Raw genomic sequence first — 18,996 nt, 5'->3', positions numbered from 1 at the left:
CTATTCTCTCTTTTTATCACACTCTTGCTTGTGGTGGCCATTTTGGTTCTAAACATACCGCTCTCAAAGTTCTCGGGAGTGGATTTTATTGGCCCACCTTGTTTGAAGATGCACATGTTTTTGTAAATCGTGTGATAGATGTCAAAGAACGGGCAATCTAGGTGCTCGAAATCAAATGCCACTCACACCAATCCTCACCGTTGAGATTTTTGATGTGTGGGGAATCGATTTTATGGGCCCTTTTGTCAATTCAAATGGAAATTTTTATATACTTCTTGCGGTGGATTATGTTTCGAAACGGGTGGAAGCTAAAGCCACCAAAACTAATGATTCTAAAGTTGTTTGTGATTTTGTAAGAGAAAACATATTCACTAGGCATGGTACACCAAGAGTGGTGATAAGCGATGGAGGCTCACATTTCAAGAAGGCTTTCCACGCTCTCCTCAAGAAGTACAACATTACACATAAAATTGGTACGCCTTATCATCCACAAACTAGTGGAAAAGCGGAAACTTCAAACCGGGAAATCAAGTCCATTCTTGAGAAAACGGTGAATACTATAAGGAAAGATTGGAGCTTTAAGATTCATGATGCACTTTGGGCGTATAGAACGGCGTACAAGACACCAATTGGAATGTCTCCATATCGGCTGATTTATGGTAAAGCTTGTCATCTTCCGGTTGAACTTGAACATAAGGCTTATTGGGCGATAAAGAAGTGCAACATGGAGTATGACGAAGTGGGGAAGCAAATGAAGTTACAACTAAATGAGCTAGAGGAGATACGTAATGATGCATATGAGAGTGCCCGTATTTACAAGGAAAAGACCAAGCTATTTCATGATAAGATGATTTCTCGTAAAAGCTTCGAAGTGGGACAAAAAGTCCTTTTATATCATTCTCGCCTTAAACTATTTCCTGGAAACTTAAGGTCCCGTTGGATTGGACCATATGTTGTTACTAATGTTTTTCCTTATGGTGCAGTTGAAATTACTAGTCTTAGAGACAACTCGGTTTCCAAGGTCAACGGCCATAGATTGAAGCCATACTACGATAAAATCGCATATGTGAATGTCGATGAACTTTCATTTGAAGATTCACTCCCTCTGGAGGAGTAATGTGAAGCAAGAGCTAAGTCGGGTCGTCGACTTTAAAACAAGCGCTTAATGGGAGGCAACTCATAGGTTTTGTATTTCTTACCTTTTACTTTTTATTTTCTTTTTGTTTTGTTTATTTATTTTTCTTGTTTCATATCATGTTAGGATTTCCCACCTTGACTTTACTTGGACGATTCAATTACATTGAGGACAATGTAAGGTTTAAGTGTGGGGGAGTGGTAAAACATTTATTTAAAAAAAAAATTGCATAAAACCTCCAACTTTTAGAGATTTTAGAGTCACTAGCATACTTCTAGGTATGTTTACATAGAGAATTCTGATCGACATAACTAAACTTGGAAGTGTTAGGGAACTACGTTCGGAATTCTTGCTTGTTAGAGTGTTAAATAATGGATTTAATCATGCTGGTGATGCAGATTAGGAGCAGGGAGACATGCATTATTAGAGTTTCTTAGCAATCATTAGTGGAGACTACCCTATTTATATCATGCGAGGCACCGACCAGATTTCTTTATAAATAACTAAAGAGCTTTCTTTTGAGTGTGTGTCACCGTATGTTAATTCCGGGTAGAATGGTGAGCTACCCAAATTCCCACCAATAGAAGCACTACTCTTTGATCTCTTGAGTGCTAATTTTGTCAATCATGAGGGTGACGTCTATAGATGAAAGCCTCCTTCTTGTAGTTCGATTTGCAGTTAGCACCATTCTCTCTCTCGACAACAACGGATCCATAGAAACACCATCATCATCAACAAGGGAGCGACATCAAAATCTACAAGGAAAGTTGAAAAAGTTCAAGGTTTACAAGCAATGGAACAAGAAAAGAGTAAATTTCATATCCAAGTAAAGCAACATATAATGAGCGGATTTTTATATATACATGTTGAAGACTTACATATAAGGAGCGTAATTTTATATCCAAGTTGAAGACTTAATTACAAGAGCAAAGTAAAACAAAAGGTGAGAATTATTGAAGTTTATGATTTCGAGACGATACAAGTTGTGAAGAATCAAGCGATAAAGTATTTTTCTCACGGCTATGGTTTGTTTTTATTTTCACTTTGTTTTGTATTTTATTTCTCTTGTCTCTAAAAAAAAAATGATGGCAAGAGAAATTTTTGTTTTTATCTTTTATTTAATAAGCCGTGGGGAAGAAAAATCTATAAGGAAGTTTCAAGCGACATGGATTTAAGGTAAAGAGTTACAAATTGTCAAGGAATTACGAAGTTCAAGCATTTATCATCAATAGTTGAAGCCGAAGACGAAGACCAAGAAGATGAAGACGAGGAGTGGAAGACGTTTCTATTGGATGCCGTGAGAGTGGTGTTATCATAATTGGCAATCAGATGTGAAGGTGAGTATGTAATCTCATCCTCGATAATAGTGGTTGATTTCCTTTCTTAGAGATCGTCAGAAAAATGGTTTTTCAAAACGATAAAAGATGTGGGTTTCTTAAATATTTCGGAAGTTGTCCTTCCCACCATTCAACGTGTTGCAGAAATTCTCTCTTCATTCCTACCTGCACACATGTGAGAACCATAAAAGTACGTCCTTTGAGTGCAATTTCATAAAACACTTTTTGGTGAGGCAGAAGTCGAGGCGAAATGCTTATTGTCTTCTCAAACACGCGTTCTCTCATTATGGTGTGGTTATTTCTCACTCAACATTTAAGAATGAGAATATGTTCTTTAGTATTTCTAACTTCTTATTACTAGCATGCAGAAACTCCATGTCCTCATAACTCTTTGGATGCTTGGGACGCTGGAACGCTTTAAAGTTGTAAGTTTTAGTTTGATTTGCTCGAGGACTAGCAAAGTCTAAGTGTGGGGGAATTTGATAGGTGTCTAAAACACCTAATTTACTATGTAGTAATTATGCTTTCTTTGCTATTTTTTCTTTTGAATTATGTATTTATGTTTGTTTTGAGTTTTATAGCTACTTTGGAGTCATGCGGACGAAAACGAGAAGAAGTCATCCAAATTTGAGCAAGAAGGGCAAAGCCGTCATTTCACAGGAAAAAAATATTGGGAGCCCAACCACAGGTTAAGGGATAGCCAGTCCAGCGTTTGAAAGAAAGTGCTAAACACACGCAGAATGAATTGATGTTCAGGATATCCCTTATCATTTATCAGTGGGTGTAATTATTGGGTACAATCCTATCTCTGGGGTGGTGTACCTATCCAAATCACCCTAACCCTAAAATCGAGAGGTATGTCTCTCATTCATACCATCCTCTAAATTAAATGAAATTCAGAAAGAAGAAAAGCAGCTGTGACTGTTGTTGAACCGAGAGATATCTGGATCGAGAAATACAGAGAAGAAATTGATGTTGCTGTCATGTTTTGAATCACCAAGAAGAAAGGTTGTGTACTCGAATTTCAAAAGAAGATTGATGAGATATTGGTGTTCTTAAACTGATAGGGTTTGAAGGAATCGGGGTTTTTTGCTTTCGATTCTGAAATTGAATCAATGGGATCGATTCATAGAGAAGGATTAAGAGATAGAGCTACTGATGAGAATCGGGTGGCCGTAAATGATGATCATGGTGGATCTGTGAATCGATATAAGAAATATATAGATCTGTTGTTGTGAACAAAATGGGTTTTGTGATTGTTGATTGTCATGGGTTTGGTCCAGATTCGATAATGAAGACATGGAATCGAATAAGAAGATGCAAATGGTGGTGTTCTTGAAGTTGACAAGAAGCAGAGAAGAAATGGGGTTCGGTAGATGGTTTTGTTGCTGTTATTGTGACTCAGGAGCTGATTGAAGATGGGTTTGGCCTTGTTTCATAAATAACATACATGAATTAGACAATCCACACCTACAACTGGTTTAATAATCAAACATACTGGTTTAATTTTCAGCACTGATAATACAAACTTCAACCAGAGATGATGGTCTTTACCGACCAAATCACCCAAAATCTCTAAACTGGAAGAAAAAACTAATTTCAGAAAACCCTAAATCAAACATACTCAAAATTATTTTGACACCTAAGAAAATTCCAAACCAATTAAAACGAAATCAACATCACTAGAACATATAATAATCATTGAAAGTCAAAAGAAATGAAAATGAGAGAACTACTTACAGTTACTGATGCTGATGCTGCTCAGAGAAGAAGAATGATAGAACAACTAATTTGGTAGCAAGAGAGACTTTAGATCAGAAGGATATTTACTGTGATGAGAAGAAGATGAATGAGAGAACAACTAATTTACTCAGAGAAGAAGAAGAATCGAAGGTCTCTTCCTCTGAGGCTATTAGGTCTCTTCCTCTCGAAAAAAAACTGATGCTATTAGGTTTCACCGAAAGATAAAGATGTTTATATATAAAACTCCAACTTCCCATATTATCCTTAATACATTTACTAAATTCCCTATATGTCCTATGTTGCAGGTAATCCGCGGTTATCAAATCCCAACCGCAACCGTAACCGCACCGCGTGCGGATTTGAGAATGCACCCGTGTCCGGTCCATAACTCTTGCGGATTGGTTTTCACTTGCAATTTTGCGGACGAATACGGATGAAATCCGCGGTTACGGTTTTTCTGCTCAGCCCTAATCAAAAGTATATCTTTAATTCTTTATAGCTAAGTTAGTTACAGGTACATGGAAGGAGAAATATCTCCTCTTGTTTTGGTTGCACGCAGCTAGTATGAGTAGAATAGGGTGAGTGACTGAGCATGTAATAGATAAGAGATAAGTATTGTGTTTTCATTTGAAAACAGTTGGAAACAGAGAGTGTGAGAGGATTAGTGAAAGTGGAATAAATCGAGGAAGAAAAGGATTATATACCTTGATGATGAGATGTTGAGAGTTAGAATAATGTTTAGGGAATAAGAAAGAGAGAGTAAGTAATAGTATAATGTTAACCAAATCAAGGATATAAGTGAGAAGTGGAGAAGAACTACATGATGGAAATAATCATGGTTATGATGGGAACAATTGATGATAATGGTAAACATGATGGTGGTGATTTCGTTTGTTTAGTTGAGGTAAATTCTTACCATACAACAGATTCTAATAATTTATACTTGAAAGTATAGAGTTGGGTTTCAATGAAATGGATCAATATCATTAACATGATAATTTGGAGAATATCATGATTTTATTAATCTTGCTACTTTCACTTAGATGTTAATTTAAGATATCTTAGGGATTGATCTAACCTTAGCTTAAAACTATGAATATGTATCTTACTGAATTGGGTTTCTAAAATATTATGGTTTGTTGAGTTTGGATTTAAATTGAAAGAGATATGAATGTTTTAGTGTTATATAGCAAATCTGGAAAACTAATCATTACGGTGAGACGACTTCTCGGCCATATAAAGGAAGAATATGATCAAATTAGCTTCCACGTGAAACATAAAAGTTGTATATGAGTCTCTTATCTTTCTATAGAAATTGAGTTTGCTCGATTTGGATAACCCTATAATTAATTTTGAATTTTCAAAGTTAGCTGTTGGGACTGAAAATCTGGAATCAGCTGTGAGTGAGCATGTTAGAGGACTTTTCTAGGTATATTCGGGTCGGAATTGGTTTCTGGTCATAACTACAAAGTTGTATAGGAGGATCCCATCTTTATAAAGAGATATTAGTTGTTCAATTCGGATCAAATACGAGTGTTTTATGAACCCCGAAACTTTGACCCTTGTGCTGTGTACAAGTAGTCTTAAGGTTGGAAAATACTCAAAACTGTATGTGTTTGTGAAAATGACAGAGTCAGATCAGTGAGTCAACCGAGTTGAACCCGTTTCATGAGTCGGGCCGAGTCAGTTAGGGTTAGGTCTGGATTGGTTTAGCGGGTTGTATTGGCGAGCCGGTCAGGGTTGGAACGCGGGTTAGGGTTTGGGCCAGATTCATTCTTTTTGATGTTTTGGACTACTTATGGTCCGAATTAGCTTTCGGTTCCTTCTGTAAAGTTGTAGAGTTTTTCAATGGCTTTCCGTTAACACCCAATTTGACCCCATTTGGATTGGTATATGTTAATTTATATCAAGAACATTAGATACTAGATTAAAAAACCATTAATAAAATTAGAACCGTTAGTTATTTGACGCAACCCTTAACCGGAGACTTATATGACATTATGTTATGAATCTTGTATGGGCCTATTAGCTAAACTCGTAGAATGATTGGGTGATTAAAAGTTAGTCTTTATTAACAACGATCGATTCAAAGGATGAACCAGCGGATTGAGGATCTTGAGGTAGGCGTGGCTTGTCATTACATCATGTGGGAATTCTGTAACCTTCTTGTAATCATTGAGTTTCTTTTCCTTGCGAGCATGATGTAGTTTTAATATATGTATGGGTATATATTGTAATTGCGAATATGATGTTTGCTTTGAATGTAACTGTGTGCATGTAATACGCGTTTTCTGATTTCCCTGCGAGGAGTGTCTGTGGGAAAGACTTCTTCCCCGTTTGAATATTATGTTAGTAGGTTGGATTCTTCCCCGTTTTTATACTATTATAGTATGGTGGCTTATTCCTCGTTTCGGTAGTATATACAATATTAATAGTAGGGCGGCTTCTTCCCCGTTTTGATATTACCTAGTAGGGCGGCTTCTTCCCCGTCTCGTTAGTATATATACTATTTTATTTGGAGAAATCACTCGTGTGCATGTTATACTTGTTTGTCTGACTTGCTGATCTTGATGGTAATATTCTGAATCATGGTTTGTATAGGCACTCTGTGTGGACGATGTTATTATTATCGATTAGGGTTGCTCTCGTGTCGTCTTCTCCATTGAGTTTGGCGAGGTTAGAGTGACACTTGCTTCATGATGCATAAATAGATGAATGATTAGTTTCTTCTTGTTTCTTTCGCTTTATATTCTTTTAGAACTATGAAGCATGTTAGTGATTACTTGAAGTTATATGTTTTCATTGAGCACCCTTTTGGGATGATGTGCTCACTCGTTCCCATTTCAGTTTCAGACATTAGAAGAAATGGTGCACTTGAGGATATCCGTTTTCGGAGTTTAAAGCGTTACCAAATTGTGTTACATTTATGAATCTGTTGTATACGTGTATTCTTTATTTATTTTAAAATAACATACTAATATATTAATATCATTTGAGAGTCCTTCACTTATAAATATCAGAGTATTGGGTTCAAGTTGGTTTTAGTTCAATTATGATTCTTAAAATCGTCAATTCGGAATTGATTCTTCAATTAGGTTGTAATCCTATCATATAAACAGGTTTATGATTTGGGTCGTCACAGGAAAAGTGTTTGTCCTGTACATGCTGGATAAACGAACCTTTAACATATCTCCTCCCATTAACGTCATCATAGCAGCCATTAAAACCCTTAAATGGACAATAGCAGAAAATATCATTACCAACTTCACAGGAAGAAGACGATGGGGCAGCAGTATCCAGGGGCGCGACAACAGAAGAGAGCTGAGGTCGAGAAGATGAAGACCTAGTGTTTCTAGGCATAGTAAAGATGAACAACCCTAAAAAGAAAAAAGAAACCCTAAGCAGAAACTAAAAAGGAAAGCAAACTAAATGATGTCAAGGGAAAATAACAACTAAAACGAAAAAGAAAAGCAAACTAAATGATGTCAAGGGAAAATAACAACTAAAACGAAAATGATGTCAAAATGGGAATCATGAAAACAAGAGCACATCATATCAGTCTGGAGAATTTTTCTGGTTTTCCTTCACCAAAAAAATCGCCGGAAAGAGAACTGGAGCCATCTGGAGAAAAAGTTATGAACATTTATAAAATTCCTAATAAAGCTTCTACCTATTCATACATAATAAAATCAATATATTTTGTTTTAATTTCCTTAAAACATTTCCTAAATTAAAATTAATATATAAAAAACTATAAATTGGGTAACATTATTATTTTAGGAATTTTTTTAAGGAAATCAAAACAAAATATATTGATTTTATTATATATGAATAGGTAGAAGCTTTATTAGGAATATGACGACTAACATGAAAGATATCAAATATATTTTTTTTCTTTATATATGTTGGTACTATTTAAGATTTTGGAATGAATTTATATTGAAAACGATTTTATGATTATTAAAAATAAAGGGTATACTCCCTCTGTCTTTTATTAACTGTCTTATACTCCCCCCGTCCCAAATTAATTAAGCTAATTGGTTTTAACTTTTGTCCTATAAATAATTGAGCTATCTCACTAATCAAGGGGCATTTTTAAAACTACCCTTTTAACTGATTATTGTTACTATAAGAAATATATATAATTTGATAGGCATGTTTATATTCATTACGTAGATGTTTTAAAATGTTTTTCAACGGTATAAAGTTTACGAAAAACCGTGGTATAGTTTAAGAGATAAATCATTTCCAAGTTAGACTAGTTATTATCTATAAGGGTATAATTGTGAAAAAATACTTAAGCAGACTCCCCTTTTTTCCTTGCCTTAATAATTGTGCAAACTACAAATAACTCAATTAATTTGGGATGGAGGGAGTATTCTATTTTGATCTGTCATTTTTTATTTGTCCGCTCTGTTTATAGACGTATATTTCCCTTAAACCATCAAATATACCCTTTATTTTTAATAATCGTAAAATCATTTTCAATATAAACTCAATCCAAAATCTTAAATACTACCAACATATTGAAATGCATATTGAAATTTTCTTCTTTTTGGAGGATAATGTGGAGTTTAAGCTGAACAATGGGAGGGAGATAAGGTTTTGGTTTGATAGTTAGTCTTCATCTGGTCCATTGAATAATAAGTTTCCTGCAATATTTAAAGTAAGTTGTAATAAGAATGCTTCAGTTTGTGATATGATTGAGAATGATCGGCTGAAATGTCAGGTTAGAAGAAGATAATATCAGCATGAACAGTTTTAATGGGATATGATGTATAATGAGCTAGGTTCTGCTCATGGATTGAATGAGGATGAAGATGTTGTGGAGATTATGGGATATTTTCAGTCAAGAAGTGTTATGAACTGTTAGTTCAAGATGATACCAGATAGGAGTTTAATAAGTTTTTATGGAAGACAGGGATTCCAACAAAGGTTAGTTTCATGCTATGGGATACTTTTCATAACTCTTTCCCTACTCTTTCAATGCTCAGATATAGCGGGATGGACATTGAAAACACTATGTGTATGTTCCCTAAAAGGGAGGAGGAATGTGAAGATCATTTGTTTGTCTATTGCTCTTTTTCTTTTGAAGTTTGGTGCTAATCTGATAGGTGTCTAAAACACCTAATTTACTATGTAGTAGTTATGCTTTCTTTGCTATTTTTTCTTATGAATTATGTATTTTATGTTTGTTTTGAGTTTTATAGCTACTTTGGAGTCATGCGGACGAAAACGAGAAGAAATCATTCAAATTTGAGCAAGAAGGGCAAAGCCGTCATTTCACAGGCAAAAACTATTGGGAGCCCAGCCACAGGTTAAGGGATAGCCATTCCAGTGTTTGAAAGAAAGTGCTAAACACGCACAAAATGAATTAGGGTCTGTTCAGGATATCCCTTATCATTTATCAGTGGGTGTAATTATTGAGTACAAACCTATCTCTGGGGTGGTGTACCAATCCAAATCACCCAAACCCTAAAATCAATAGGTATATCTCTCATTCATACCATCCCCTAAATTAAATGAAATTGAGAAAGAAGAAAAGCAGTTGTGACTGCTGTTGAACCGAGAGATATCTGGATCGAGAAATACAGAGAAGAAATTGATGCTGCTGTCATGTTTTGAATCAGAAAGAAGAAAGGTTGTGTACTCGAATTGCAAAAGAATATTGATGAGATATTGGTGTTCTTAAATTGATAGGGTTTGAAGGAATCGGGGGTTTTTGCTTTCGATTCTGAAATTGAATCAATGAGATCGATTCATAGAGAAGGATTAAGAGATAGAGCTACTGATGAGAATCTGGTGGCCGTAAATGATGATCATGGTGGATCTGTGAATCGAGATAAGAAAGAGATAGATCTGTTGTTGTGAACAAAATGGGTTTTGTGATTGTTGATTGTCATGGGTCTGGTCCAGATTCGATAATGAAGACATGGAATCGAATAAGAAGATGCAAATGGTGGTGTTCTTGAAGTTGACAAGAAGCAGAGAAGAAATGGGGTTCAGTAGATGGTTTTGTTGTTGTTATTGTGACTCAGGAGCTGATTGAAGATGGGTTTGGTCTGCAGAGTGAATCCGAGGAGTTTTGAGAAGAATTGAGTTGTTGCTGCTCTTTGAGTTCAAATGAGAAGATGTGAAGATGGTTTTGTGGCCGGAAAATCAATAAAAGCTGATGGAGATGCTGTTGTGTTAAGAATGGTGGTTTGAAGTGATAAGAGAAGTGGGTTTGTATCAGAAACTGTAGTTGTGGGTGTTGACGATCAGGGTTGGTGTTGTTGCAGTACAGGAATGGAGGAAGAATTGTGCTGATATGGGTTAAGACAGGGTGGTGATGTGCTGAGTTGATGGTGGTCGCAGGATGATGTTGATGGTGCAGATGTGGCTAACTGAAGTTGTTGTGCTGATAAATTGCGAGAATGAATGATTCATTAGATGTATGCTAGTTTCTTAACAGGAGAAGACCAAAAAGAGGCCTGAATTTGGCCTGGAATCGCGATGAAACAGAGGAAACTCTGTCTAAATCTTTCCTCCGGCGAGTCAACTCAGACCGGCGATGAGCCGATCCAGCTCAGTGACTAAGATCTACTCAGAAGACTCAGACCTGAATAAGACCAGCTGACTCTCTTCCTCTTTGAATTGTTGACTAACGGAAGACCAATTTGACAGTTAACTCTAACGGCGCCGTAACGGAATATTCCGTCAGCAGAGTAGAAGATCCCGATTACCGGCGGTGACATTTCAGGCAGATTACGGTGATCCCGAGAACTTTTTCCGGTGACCCAAAAGTAGCAGAATGTGTGAAGAATTTTCTAGACTAGAATTGGAATTTGATGTGGAGTTGGGCTTGGATTTGGAAAAAGAAGATGGAAGATGTGAGAAAGGCTTGGATTTGGAAGTGGAGTTACAAAGGGAAAGGGATTCTAATCCTAAGAAGAGTTGAAGCAAATTGAAGCCTATAAATAGAGAAGTTCTCTATACACTTCTACCACTCTACACACATAACACTTGTGTTTTTGCTTGCTTTTTCAAAATTCTTCTTTTAATTATTTGTGCGAACTTTAAAAATTCTCCCTTTAATTATTTGTGTGAATTTCAAAAACATGAGTAGCTAATTTTCTTATTGATTGAGGATGAATTCCTAGTTCTTAACATATTTTGAGTTTTTTTTTAAATCTACTTTGAAGTTTTTCACATGATTATCGTTTGTTTTTACTAATAGGAATGTTTATATATTCATGGTTGATTGATAGATTGTTTAGGTGGCCAACTAAATTGATTTGTTTTAGTGATCTAAAGCTAGTGAAAGTTAGGGGATAAGTAATCGTTTCTTGACTCTTTACACAAGTAGCAAACACGAGACCTTGTGGAGGGATTCCGTGGAGCAACTGTGTGTGAAAACAACGTTAGAAAGTAGACCTTGAGCTAAGAATCTAACTACTAATATCAACCTAATAAATTCATAAATCTTAACGCGTTTAACTAAATTACATCTTGAGTGAGCTACTACTAGGTGGTTTGGTGAATAAAATCCGGTAGTCGAGAACTTCCGTATCAGGTGATATTAGGGATTTAGCACTGAGCTAGCTGCTTTACCTACGGTTGGTGATAATTTATGACTAATAAAAAGTGGAAAAGAACATAACTTGAATCATTGTTTTGCAACGAAGAAGGATTCCTTGATCTAATCTCTCTTATTGGTTTGAACACACTTTTAATTGCTTTGTTTATTTTCTTTTGTTTTTCAAAACCAGACCCCCCCTTTTTCGTGATAACTTTATAACTAAAAATCTCTTGCTCCTCGTGGGAACGAACTTGACTACACTATATTACTTGTTAATTAGGTGGAAAAACATTCATTTGTTGTGGTTACGACACGCATCAAATTTTGGCGCCGCTGCCGGGGAGCAGCGGACGATTTTAGTTGTTTTCTTTTTCTTTTTGCTTTATTCTTGCTTTGTTATATTCTATATCGTATCTAACTTAGTTTTCGAGAATCTTGTTTCAGGTACTATATCTTTGGTTAATGCTTAAAGAGGGCAAACCGAGTCCAAGTGGTATACGTCTTTGATCCGGCACTCAACTAAATGACCTCTTTCGAGAGGTTAACACTCCGCTTCCTCCTTCTTCATCTAGTGATACTAGGGATTTAGGGGTTTAGCACTGAGCTAGATGCTTTACCTACGGTTGGTGATAATCTGTGACTAATAAAAAGTGGAAAAGAACATAACTTGAATCATTTTTTTGCAACGAAGAAGGATTCCTTGATCTAATCTCTCTTATTGGTTTCAACATACACTTTTAATTGCTTTGTTTATTTTCTTTTTCTTTTCAAAACCAAAACCCCCTCCTTTTTCGTGACGACTTTACAACTAAAAATATCTTGCTCCTCGTGGGAACGAACTTGACTACATTATATTACTTGTTAATTAGGTGGAAAAACATTAATTAATTTGTTGTGGTTACGACACGCATCATATTTCTTTAAGGCTTTCAAGATTTCTTGGGTGGCTCTTAACTTTGTGAAGAGTAACTTTCAAGCTTGGAGATTGAACAATTTGCAAGGAAGATGTAGAAAGATTTGGTGGAAAGTGATATATGTTGTGTTTTGGCATCTGTGGGCTCAGAGGAATAGAAGGAATCATAGGAGGAGAGAAATGGCAGTGGAAGAAATAATCATGTTGGTTAAACAAACAATTATACTTTGGTGTTCTGGGGAGGATATTTTTACTCATGTTAGTATAAACCATGTCTTATTTTATTGGGATAGTGTTATGCATATGTGATGCCTTAAACAAATCCTTTACTTGTAAATATTTCTTCTTCTTAATATAACCATCCTTTTCAACAAAAAAAGGTACCAACATATATAAAGAAGAAAAAAAACATATTCAATATCTTTCATATTAGTCGTACCTTTTTAAATAAAAATATTTATCAACATTTATAAAATTCCTAATAAAGCTTCTACTTATTCATATATAATAAAACTCATGCTTCAAAAAAAAACATGATAAAACTAATATATATATTTTTTCCGGCGACTCCATGCCAGATTTTTCTGCGATCACCATGATTCCACTGATTTTTCATCGAGTTTTTGATTTTCCCTTGTTTGCTTTTCCACGATTTCCACTTTTTCTGGTTTTCTCTTCTAGTTTTGTTTGCCGCTTTGGTCGTTCTTTAGGGTTCGTGTTTTTCTTTTTTTTAGGGTTTTTATTTTTCAGTCGCAATGCCCAGAATCACCAAGGAGACTTCCTGCACTGCAACCCCTTCATCACAAGATCTCTTGGGCTCTTCTTCTCACACAGATGCATCAGCTCCAGCCGATAATCTATGCCACTGTCCTTTCAAGAACTTCCATGGCTAACAGGATGGTATTAATGGTAGAGGTTTCGCCAAGGGTTCCTTCTTGAAGCATTTGTATGACAGGCATCTTTTATCTGACAATAATAAAGCCATCTGTAGGGAATTGACTGCTAACAACTTGAACATATATTTGGCTTGTGAGAGGGTTTTGGTTTGTTTACGAATGTGGCTATGTTGCAGATGCATGCATCTACATGGTTGGAAGAAGTCTTGTAAGGGCGGAGAAGGTGTTGTGCATGGAGATGTTGTTGCAGATCCTTTCAACAGTGTATGGGTTGAGTTTATCCTTCATGGTTTAGATAAACCAGTTGAGGTTCATGGTGAATACTCGGGTTTTGCTGTTGCTGCAATTGGTGTTGATGCTTCAGTGCATGGTGCTGATGTTGCTTCCGAAGATGGTGCAGCTATTGCTCTTTCTACTGACCTTCTCAACGTTGTGTTGCAAAGACAATTCATGACTGTCACTTGGATACCCCGCAAATGCAGGTTAGCCTTTTCAAGGACGCTGAAAAATTTTCTTGACAGGGTTATTATTAACCCCGGGAACTTATCAGTTTGGTTCCAGCTCGTTCTTCTTCCAATCTTCACTCTTACCTTGTTCCAACCGAGAAATTCAGCTGAGAAAAAGTCTGGTAACAGGAAGCGCTTGCAAGTGATGGCCATTAACCAAGCCCTGGAAGTTTGGAAGGAACCTAACGGTTGTTTCACCCTGGTGAATAAACTGCTACAACTGCCTCTTCGCAATGGGTCTAAGAAGGAAGATAAGAAGCTAGGTGCTGCTACGTTGTTGGCTTGTCGAAAGAACCTGAACTGCGGTCATTTTGTTGCAGCTACCCGTGTGTTGTCTTCATCTGGAGTAGCTCCGTGTAACGAGGATATGTTTCATGAGCTACAAGACAAGCACCCATAGGAGCCTCCCCCTGTGAGGCTGTCACTATTGATCCAATCACAGTAGACTCACGTGTTGTTTTGGGAGCTATTAAGAGCTTCCCTAAAGGCACATCTTGCGGTCGTGACGGTTTACGCGCGCAACATTTGGTCGATGTAATGAGTGGGGATGCGGCAGCTATTGCAGATGAGTTGCTCGCATCGATTATAGGGGTTGTCAATCTTTGGTTGGCTGGTAAATGCCTTGTGGTTTTAGGCGAGTTTATTGCTAGTGCACCCTTAACTCCGTTACTTAAACCTGGAGGTGGTATTAGGCCTATTGATGTTGGAACGGTTCGGCGTAGGTTGGTTTCGAAAGTGGCTGCTTTCTCTGTTGAAAAGGACATGTCATCTTATTTAAGTGACTACCAATTCGGAGTTGGTGTTCCTGCTGGAGGGGAAATTATTTTACATGCTGTAAATCACCTGCTTGAGATGCAAGGTCACTCAGACAAAATGTCAATGCTGCTCATTGACTTTTCTAATGCTTTCCACATGGTGAGCAGATCTCAACTCATCAAGGAAGTTCTTCTTCGTTTTCCAGGTATTTCTCGCTCGGTAGAATTTTGTTACTTGAGGCCTGCTAAACTCTATTACGACCATTATATTTTGTCCTCTGCTCTTGGAGTTCAACAAGGTGACCCTCTCGGTCCTTTGTTATTCGCTCTGACACTTCACCCCCTGGTGAAGATTATTGCTTCTCAATGCAAACTTGATTTACATGCCTGGTACCTCGATGATGACACAATTATTGGTGATACTTTGGAGGTAGCCAAAGACTTAAGCATTATTGAAACAGAAGGACCTTGCAGGGGTTTGCATTTCAATAATACGAAAAAGGAAGTATTTTGGCCTTCTATTGATCATAGAAGCACAGCTGATGGTGTTTTCCCTGCTGATATTGATAGACCTTCTAATGGTGTCAAACTTTTGGGTGGACCGATGAGTCTAGATCTGAACTTTATCAGTGATATGATGTTGAGCAGGGTGAATAAAACTGTTCTGTTATTGAATGCAATCAAGAAACTCAAAGACCCCCAAAGTGAGATGCTATTGCTTCGCAATTGCACTGGTGTGTCTAGACTTTATTTTGCAATGCGCACTACCAATCCTGCAGCCCTGCAACCAGCCACCGACCTTTTTGATTATCATTTACTTAAGTACTTGAGACTACTAATTACTGGTGACGGTGCGGGGTTTGGTTCTTTACAACATCGTTTGGCTACCTTGCCTATCAAAGATGGTGGACTTGGCATTTACACCATGGCTGATACCAGCTCCTACTGCTACCTTGCTTCTCAGAGTCAGACTACTTCGGTGCAGAAGGTGATTCTTGGTAACTCATTCTCAACAGACAAATATTCTGCTTATCAGTTTGCACTTCAGAGATTTATCCAGGTAAGTGGATTACCATCCACTTACTGTGCCAATGATACAGCCCCCCTTCCATGCACTCCCTGGCAGTCACTTATTTTGATGCGGTTAAGAAGCAAATCCCAGACCACTTTTCTATGTCTACAAGAGATTCCATCTTGTGGCAGTGCAATCGTGTTAAGCATGCTCAAGACTATTTATTGGTTGTACCCGTCAGTGGGCTCAATCAGTGCCTTGGACCGAGACAGTTCAGAGTTGTGCTTTGTTATCGTCTTGGCATCCCACTTTTTGTTGAGAATGGTTTATGCGCAAGTTGTAGCAAATCCATGGACATTTTTGGGGATCATGGGCTCCATTGTGCTAAGGATATAGGCCCTAAGTTTCGGCATGATATTGTTCGTGATATAATCGCTGACATTTGTTACAAAGCTGGTGTGCCTGCGCGTAAGGAAGTTTCTCTGGGTTTTCTGACGGATGATGACAAAGATTTGAAACTTGCTGATATTTTTGTGCTCAACTGGGAAAATTGACAAGATTTTTGTATGGATGTCACAGGTTTTTCGCCCTTCACTAGGGAAGAAATTCGCTCATTCGTCCCGAGAAAAGCTATATCTAATGCGGTGTCACGTAAACACACTAAATACTTACACAAATGTGTTTCGCATAGCCATGGTTTGGGAGTCTTAGCTTTCTCTACCTTAAGGGTAGCGATGCACATGGTTCGGTACGATTTTAGGAAGAAAAAAAACCGAAACCGCAGTTTCTCAAAAAGGATAGGTTTTGCAATTCAAAAAGGGCTTGCAGCGCAGTTTTGTTGCCCGCTTGCCTGCTATGTAATTTTTACCACATAGAAATTCCTATTTGTGCAAATCAAATTTTGGACAAAAAAAAACAACGAAGTACTCGGTTTTCCAGCTTGGGAAACCGATGAAACCATTAAGCTTATTCGGTTTTATTCGGTTCGGTTTTTACTCTGTTCGGTTTAAACCTGCCGGTTTTGGTTAACCGAGAGTTCATTCTCAAAAGTTATTTCTTGTTCTTCATTTGTTATCAGAGAATGACTTGTTTGTTTAAGAAATTTATACAGATAAAGGGAGAGACATTGGGGTACATACACTCCAACAGAGAATGACCAGTTTGTTTGAGAATCCATGAAGCAATGAGGAAAGATCAAATAAATCACAATAGTCTAATCTAGTTTTTACTCTTGATGCTACTGAATTGCACAACTTAATGCAATTTACGGATCCACAACATGATAACAGACAAGACATTTTCCTGATCAAATAAACATATATGAATAAGAAAACATGTAGTATAAATTTCAACATGCAACACCCAAAGTTCATCAATCCCCAATAAGTCATAAAAACACAAAAAATCATCCTCATGTTTCAATTCCCTGAACAAATTAACCCTATAAATCAAAAACTAATTTTATTAAAACCCTTTCCCCTTAATTGCAGGCTTAATCAAAATCCTTTCTTTTCCAAAGAATCCATTAACTTAAAATATCAAACAAATCTCATCAATTCCAACCTTGATAATACCCAAAATAAATCAACAACAACTATATACACGAAATTTCTTCTTACAGCTTCAAATATAACAATCAGAACTCAAAAGCTTAGATTATACTCGTTCTGCTCATTAATAGATCCAAATAAACAAAAATTCTTGATCTAGAACAGTAGCTCTAAGATTCACCATCAATCGGTTATGAAAGGTTGTCTAACAGCTAGATCCAGATTGATTTGGGCGTAGTGGTGGTGGTTATAGAAGAACAGAAGAAGAAGAAAATATCAGGGGCAGCCGAGAAGGATGTTTTACTTGATAAAATTAAATCTTTATAGAGTGGAGGAGGAAGAAAGTGGTTGTGGATGTTTTTTTAGGTCAAGGATGTGACTGATGCCGGTGATGGAAGAAGAAGGCGCTGCTGCAAAACGAAAACTTAAGAAATTGGAGATTCAGAAAGAAAAAGATAAAGAGACATGAAAAGAGAATAGGGTTGGAAACTTATACTGTATAAATATCTACGGCTAAAAAATATGAAGATCTAACGACCATTACTAATCGGTTAACCGATGGGATATCGGTACGGTTTTGGGCAGAAACCGTAACTGAAACTGGGTATGTCGGTTACCTGGAACTGACAACCTAAACCTCAGGTAACCTGACAACCTAAACCTAAACCTAAACCTTTTGATTCAGTTTCACTTCAGTTCAGTTAATAATTCAACGGTTTCGGTTCGGTTCACGGTTTAGGTTCGGTTTTGTGCAGCTCTACTTAGGGGGTGAGGATACTTTGTGTTTTTTCAAGCGTTTGAAAAAATTGTTTAGCTAGTAACGACGCTAATAGTGGTTTTGGTAGCTTTATTTTTCATAGATTAGACATTGTTATTCGAAAAGGTGTTGGTGTCCAGCGTGTTGCTAGGTTGCCAACAAAAAACTTTGTTTGAGATTTTATTCAATATTTTTGTTTTAGTTTCCTTAAAACATTTCCTAAAATAATAATGTTACCCAATTTATAGTTTTTTATATATTAATTTTACTTTTAGTAATAATATAACATTAAATAGGTTAGTCGTCAAGACATTTCATACAATTCCCTTAATATTTTGACTTTGTCAATTAAGATTGTTAATAAAAGACAGAGGGAGTATTTGATAGTTTAAGGAAAAATAGGTCTATAAACAGAGCGGACAGATAAAAAATGACAGATCAAAATAGAACATAGGACAGTTAATAAAAGACAGATGGAGTATTATTTAAAAAAAAAACTTACTTTTCTTAATTTTTTACAATTTTTTTTTTTAAATTTTTTTTTTTTTAAAAGAAAAAAAACTACTCCCTCTATCTTTTATTAACTGTCCTATATTCTATTTTGATCCGTCTTTTTTATCTGTCCACTCTGTTTATAGATGTATTTTTCCCTAAAATTATCAATATACCTTTACATGGGATCCGGAGCCCTACCTATCATCAGCACCTTCAAAATGAAGAACAATGAGAAGTCCGTCTGATGATTTCCTCAATTGTCAGCCGAACTTTCACTCTGCAGCTGTTGTAAAATCATGACTTTTTTCGATTCAATCATAATCTCTCAATCAAATA

At 36.6% G+C, this 18,996-nt stretch overlaps 1 protein-coding gene across 1 annotated transcript; it reads left to right on the top strand.

Annotated features, from left to right (window-relative positions):
- Window positions 1-14,628: 14,628 nt before the first annotated feature.
- On the top strand, window positions 14,629-16,412 carry LOC113295303. Its single transcript, XM_026543652.1, has 2 exons — window positions 14,629-15,906; window positions 16,050-16,412. The coding sequence occupies exons 1-2, from the start codon at window positions 14,629-14,631 to the stop codon at window positions 16,410-16,412; spliced, it is 1,641 nt and encodes a 546-aa protein (XP_026399437.1).
- The last annotated feature ends 2,584 nt before the right edge of the window (window positions 16,413-18,996 follow it).

The sequence above is a fragment of the Papaver somniferum genome, chromosome 7 (assembly GCF_003573695.1).
Source record: "Papaver somniferum cultivar HN1 chromosome 7, ASM357369v1, whole genome shotgun sequence".
NCBI classification, from domain to species: Eukaryota; Viridiplantae; Streptophyta; class Magnoliopsida; order Ranunculales; family Papaveraceae; genus Papaver; species Papaver somniferum.
Note: the sequence above shows the minus strand (reverse complement) of the source record. Positions and strands in the feature narration are given on the sequence as shown.